Genomic DNA, 6152 nt, shown 5'->3' with positions numbered 1-6152 from the left:
CCCCCCCCCACTGACTGCTGGTCCTGGCCACTCAGTTGGGCTCCACAGCTCTCCTCAATCACCTCTCCTGGCATTGCCTGCTCTGATGCCCACCCCCAGGAAGAGGTGTCATAGTGCTAGCACCCAGGGAAGGTCATGAATCATGGTCAGAGTCACAAGGCAGAAGATACCTGAAGTTGTACCCGGAGACAGAATTTGAAAGCTTGTTGTCCAGACGGCTGAAAGAATAGTGAGGGTTGCATTCAGAGGCAGCTTTATCCAAATCACAGTTCCACTCTATCTGAATTCCTATCACACCACCCTTGATGAAAGAGAGACAAGGGTCAGCACACAGAGCTTTCTGGAGATGGACAGAGCCTCAGGCCAGCCCTTCCCGAGAGCTGGACAAGACCAGGAGGCGCTCAGGCGAGAGGTCATCCCACTGGACCACCCCTCCCAGAGGCTCGCGCTCCATGCCTGGGGTGGCTGTGAATAACACCGCCCTGGCCCCAATTTCACCTTCCTGTGTTCTTCAGAGAGAAGGGGACTACCCAGAGTATGCATCTTCTGTGGGCAGGCACCTCACATGCACGCCAGGCTGTGTGTGGGGCTCCTTTTGGCTCAAATTAGCCAGGTGTGGTAGCGCACACTTCTCCCTCTTTCAGCTGATGCCCCAGAGACTAAGAGCTACCCAGCAGGCGCCACCTCCACCCTTCACCCTTCCAAGTACTGCCACAGTCCAGTTGGGTGTCACAGCTAATTCCAAAACAGTGAGTCCCTGGGGGCAAGTGGCTTTTCAGGGCCACCCCTACCCCACAAGTCCCCTTCCACACCCCTCTCCTCATTGCAGAGCCCAGGCCCAGAGCCCCCAGACCCTTGGGGAAGGTCACTCACCTGCACAGCTATATCCCGGAAGTCACTCCCTGCCCAGCGGATCACAGAGCCCACTCGGAAGATGGGGCAGTAGTGGTTCTTGGGGCCAAAGAGACAGGATTTCAGAAAAGATGTGTCTTTGATGTCCCTCACATTGCTCCTGGGGGGAGGCCGTGAATAGCCAATGAAATGAGGGTGAGGCTTGGGGCTCCTGGGCCTGACCCAAGAGTCACTGGGTCTCTCACCCAATCCAAGTCCTGACCACTTCCCCCAGCTAACACCCGGCTCCACAGTAAGGGGACAGGGCACCCCTGGTCACTCAGTTGCTCACTAACATGCTCAAAACATGCCATGCACATGGGATCATGCATAGCCACGAGGAGGGCCTGCCAAGGCCCTCAGGGAGTCTGAATCACAAGCCAAGGCCTCAACCCGGGTCCCCAGGGGCCAAGCCCACGTACTTGGAGAAGTTGAATTTGGGGAAACGAATGAAGTTCTTTATGTAAATGGTGAAGTCTTCGGCACCCTTCAGGAACGGCTCCCTGAAAACCAGTCCAGAATGGCCTGTCCAAGAGGTCCTGCTGCCGTCCTCCCCCCACCCCACCCCTTCCCATGCCTGTGGCAGGGCTGAGGCCTCTCCAGGGATCCTCTGGGAACCTTTGCCAAGGACAGATAACTTGCTCGTGCTGGGAGGTCCTCAGACCTCCCTGGGATGTCCTGACTTCTCTCTCAGAATGAGGCCCCAGAGCGGGCAGCCTCTGCTCTCAAGTTGGGACCCGCTGCATGAACTGAGGGTCCCGTCCTCGAGCTGGGACCCACTGCACAGACTCCTAGTCCCAGGGCTGTAGCCGCTCACGTTGGCATGGAGTTTGTCTCCAGTGGGCACCAAGCAAAGATCTCACAGGTGCCCCTGGCTGGGTTCTCTGTCTTTAGGCAGCGGCCAGTCTTCACTCCTGCAGGGGTGGGACAGGAACAACGCCAGGAGCCACTCAGCTCCAAGTCCCCCTTCACCCCCCACCAGGCCTGGCCATTCCAGGGCCTCACCATTTCCAGCTATGACAGCATCCCCTGGGTGGCAGTCACTGTCCGTAGAGCACGCACCATCGGGAATGTTTTCACTCTGCCAGGAGAGAAAGGGCACCTGGATGGGGGGTATTTCCCAGAGCTCAGAGTTAGGTCCCACCGCAGGGGTTAGAACAGGGGTTCAACTGGGCGTGGTAGTTCACGCCTATAATCTCAGCACTTTGAGAGGCGAAAGTGAGAGAATTGCCTGAGCCCATGGGTTAAGCCCAGCCTGGGCAATGTGGCAATACTTCATCTTTACCATAAATCAAAAAATTAGCCAGATGTGGTGGTGCACACTTGTAGTTCCAGCTACTTGGAAGGCTGAGTTGGAAGGATCACCTGAGCCCAGCAGGTCGAAGCTGTGGTGGCTGTGAGCATGCCACTGCACTCCAGCCTGGACAACAGAGTGAGATTCTGACTCAAAAAAAGAAAAGAACAGGGTTCTTTCCTGGCCCGGGGCCGCACACCCTTTGAGAACCTGCTTTTCCCCAAACAATGCAGGAAATGTACACCAGTGTACATGGCCTCCCCAGACCCTTGGAGTGGGCAGAAGCCCCTGCTTCTGGAGAGGGCTGACTCCAACCCCTACTGGCAGCTCCCCCACACCCACCCCAGTGCCCTGAGCCAAATCAAACCTCAGCACAGATGTCCTGCCGCTGGTTGGGGGTCACAATCAGGTTGGTGATCACAAAGAAGACGTTCTCTCCCTGCAGAACCAGGGGGCATTGGAGAACCTCCTCTTGCCCACTTGGAGACCCTCCTTCCCAGGGCTGTCTGGCAAGGGGCGACACCTCTGCATGGGTGTTGAGGACGATGGGGCCACATCTGCTCAACACTCCGCCCATCTGCTCCATCACTGCGCAGTCCCTGAGCAAGTGTCTCTTCCAGGCCCACAAACCCCCACTGCCCCTGCCTCACAAAGCACTATGCTGACCTCAGTCCCTGGATCTAAGGGCATGTCTGGAATAAGGAGGGGCAGTGATGGGGCTGCCCCAGCCCTGGTCCAAGTCTACTTCAAACAGGTTGGGGAGCTATTTCCAGGGGCAGGGGCATAGGAGGGGTCTTCTCTGTGCCAGGCCACCTGACTCTCGATGCTCTGAAAGTTCTCAAGCCCCATGTGGTCTCAATAGACTCAGAGATTATTGGGAGCAGAGCAGTCGAAGAGGACAGGGGTTTGGCGTGGAGGTGGGATCTGGACAGGGTCACTATCTGCAAGTCCTGACAGCTGCCCTAGACAATGGATGGCAATTCCCAGGTACCCGAGCAGCTTCCCATGTGACCCACCCAAGCCAGGCACTGCCAGTGCTTGGTGGAGGCTCAGACCTGGGCTGGGATGACGTAGTCAGCGACATCCCAGAGCCGCTCCCCGAGATCTGAGGTGTTAGTGAAGTCCACACCCTTGACTTTGGTGACAACAGCACTCTGCAGGGAGGTGTCGACGTCTTGGTAACTCTTCTTCACCAGGAACACCCATCTGTAGGAAGGGGGCCAGCAGGTAGGCCTCAGCCACACTGCTGCTTTCAGGGAAGTTTCCCTAGGCCTGGGGTGGAGTAGGAATCACAGCAACTCCTGAAGTGGAGTGCGGCAGACTCAGGGCTCCACCTGTCCCACCAGCCCCTGGGCAGTGGTCACAGCTCCCACTGCTGCCTGTAACTCCAGAAGCAGGAGCTCTAAGGAAGCAAAGACCAGCACTCTGAAAAGCAGAAGCTCCAAAGTTGGACAAGCCTGGGCCAAAACCAGCTCAGTCACATACTGGCTACATGACCCCAGGCAGGCCAATTTCTCAGATATGACATGGGGATAACAGTGCCTCCCACCATGAGTTGTCGGGATGGTTAGATGAAAAGGTACCCAGCCTGAAACCAGTCAGGAAGAAACCTTTGACAAACCCAAACTGAGGTCATCCTCCAAAATAAGAGTATGAATCCTGTAATACAAGCAGCAAGAGAGAAATAAATTGGACTTCAACAAAATTAAAAACTTCCCAATCTGAGCAACATAGCGAGAACTCATTTCTACAAAAAACAAAAAAGCAAAAAAACCCCACAAATACTAGCCAGGCATTGTGGCACATGCCTATAGTCTTAGCTATTTGGTAAGCTGAGGCAGGAAGATCCCTTGTGCCCAGGAGTTTGATGCTGCAGTGAGCTCTGATCACACTACTGCTCTCCAGCCTGGGCAACACAGCAAGACTCTGTCTTGAAAAAAAAAAAAAATTAAAAAGTGTACATCAAAGGACACTGTCAAAATAGTGAAAAGACAACCCACAGAATGTGAGAAAACATCTGTAAAACATTTATCTGAGAAGGGTTTAGTATCCAGAATATGTAAAGAACTTTTGCAATTTAACAATAAAAAGACTTACTGTTTAATAAGTTTTTATTAAACAATTTATGGTTTAATTTTTAAATGGGAAAAGAATTAGAATATACATTTCACCAAAAAAGACACACAAGTAGCCAATAAGGACATGATAAGATGCTCAACATCATTAGTTATTAGGGCAATGCAAACCAAAGCCACATTGAAATACCACTTCTCACTCAGTAGGATGGCTATAATTAAAAAAAAAAAAAAACTACAAACAACCTATGTTGACAAGGATGTAGAGGAAATGGAACCTTTGTACATTGCTGATGGGGATGTAAAATGATGGAGCTACTGTGGAAAACAGTTTGGCAGTTCCTCAACCAGTTTAAGATGGATTATCACATGACCCAGAAATTCCACTCCTAGGAGTGAAACTACCAAGAGAAATGAAAACATATGACCACACAAAAAACTTGCACATGAATATTCATAGCAGCATTATTATAATAGCCAAAAAACAGAAATAATCCAATTTCCATCAACCGATGAATGGATAAGCAGTAAATGGTCTATCCATACAGTGGGGGTATTATTCAGCCACTAACCGGAATGAAGATCTGATACGTGCTCCACCGTGGATGAGCTTTGAGAACATACTGAGTGAAAGAAGTCAGAGTGAAAAAGGCCAAATGTACAATTTCACTTAAATGAAATGTCCAGAGTAGGCAAATCCCTAGAGACAGAAAGTAGACTAGAGGTTGTCAGAGAAAGGGGGTGAGGGACAGTTGTGCCTGACCGGTGACAGACACAGGTTTATTATTTTGGGGGTGACTGAAACATTCTGTGATTAGATAGTGATGATATGTACTAAAAAGCACCGAACTGTACATTTTAAAATGGTGAATTATATGCTATGTGAATTTGACCTCGGTTAAAACATGGCTTTAAAAAAATGCCGTGCTCTTCAAAAAACGTCGACGAATTACAAAGAAAGACTTGGGAACAATTCCAGATTAAAGGAGATCTTTAAAGCCTTGGGATAAAGTTCAGGAGATGCTGAGTGCTCGGCCTCCATGAGGCAGTAAGGTGAGTCAGGGTTGCCCTCCCAGGGGGAATTAGGAGGGACTCAACAGCCTTTAGTGAATGAGCAAAGGAAAGCACATTCAGTAGCACCCAGTTGTCCGGTGCTACTTCCTCCCTCCACCTGTACACCCCTGGCATGAGGACTCTGAACGTTCCTGGTTAAACAGCTTCAACAAGCTGCGCCCTGGACTGAAGGCGCCAGCTCCTGCCTGATGGGATGGGAATGGAGGAAGGGCACAGCCGAGCTGGGTGCAGGGGTAGAGACCTCTGGGCAGGACCCCCAGCTGGACAGGACAGAAACTGGCCGTGGGTGGGGTGACTTGACCGGAAGGGAGCGCAGGGACATGCCAGGCTTCTGAGTTGTGCAGCCCTGAGTACGACGCCCAGTGATTATAAAGAACCAGCCGGCGCCTGGGTCAGCCGCCAGGCCAAGGCTCAGGGAAGCTCCTGGGGCGACAGCTGCCACCCAAGCCCTTGCATCCCTGCCCCTTCCCATGGTCCTAACCCTGGAGGCTCCAAAACCAGGCGAAGAAGCCGCCCATGGAAAGCCTCATAACTGGAGGAACCTAGAAGACCCTGCCTCCACCTCATCACCTCCAGAGTCGGTGGGGTAGTAGATGGCTCTCTCCTAACCCTCCCTGACACCTAGGGGCCCCAGGAGGACTAACTCCCCAACAGGGCCACAGACCTCCCCCCGCCCCCACCACAGGAACAGCCACGTGCACACGTGCGAATTCCAGGACCCTGCAAAAGGACACGGCTGCTGACGCCTGCCCCGGCCGCCACCTCCGTCCCCCCGCCGGCCCCGCCCTCCAGAAGTCCCCGGAGGACTCACACGACCA

The 6152-nt window shown here is 52.8% G+C and overlaps 1 protein-coding gene across 1 annotated transcript in view; it reads right to left on the bottom strand.

The window, feature by feature from the left end:
• Positions 1 to 6152, bottom strand: part of P2RX5 (purinergic receptor P2X 5) — a 14855-nt gene that overhangs the window by 7678 nt on the left and 1025 nt on the right. The window contains exons 3-9 of the mRNA XM_021713755.1: positions 3241 to 3457; positions 2553 to 2624; positions 1897 to 1972; positions 1709 to 1805; positions 1314 to 1394; positions 874 to 1012; positions 171 to 301 (exon numbers count right to left, since the gene is read on the bottom strand). Of these exons, the coding sequence (XP_021569430.1) occupies positions 171 to 301; positions 874 to 1012; positions 1314 to 1394; positions 1709 to 1805; positions 1897 to 1972; positions 2553 to 2624; positions 3241 to 3457 (813 nt within the window). The remainder of the gene's footprint in view (positions 1 to 170; positions 302 to 873; positions 1013 to 1313; positions 1395 to 1708; positions 1806 to 1896; positions 1973 to 2552; positions 2625 to 3240; positions 3458 to 6152) is intronic.

Source organism: Carlito syrichta, unplaced genomic scaffold (genome assembly GCF_000164805.1).
Source record: "Carlito syrichta isolate Samal-C Ts95f unplaced genomic scaffold, Tarsius_syrichta-2.0.1 Scaffold304713, whole genome shotgun sequence".
NCBI classification, from domain to species: Eukaryota; Metazoa; Chordata; class Mammalia; order Primates; family Tarsiidae; genus Carlito; species Carlito syrichta.
This window is presented reverse-complemented; position numbering and strand designations above follow the sequence as displayed.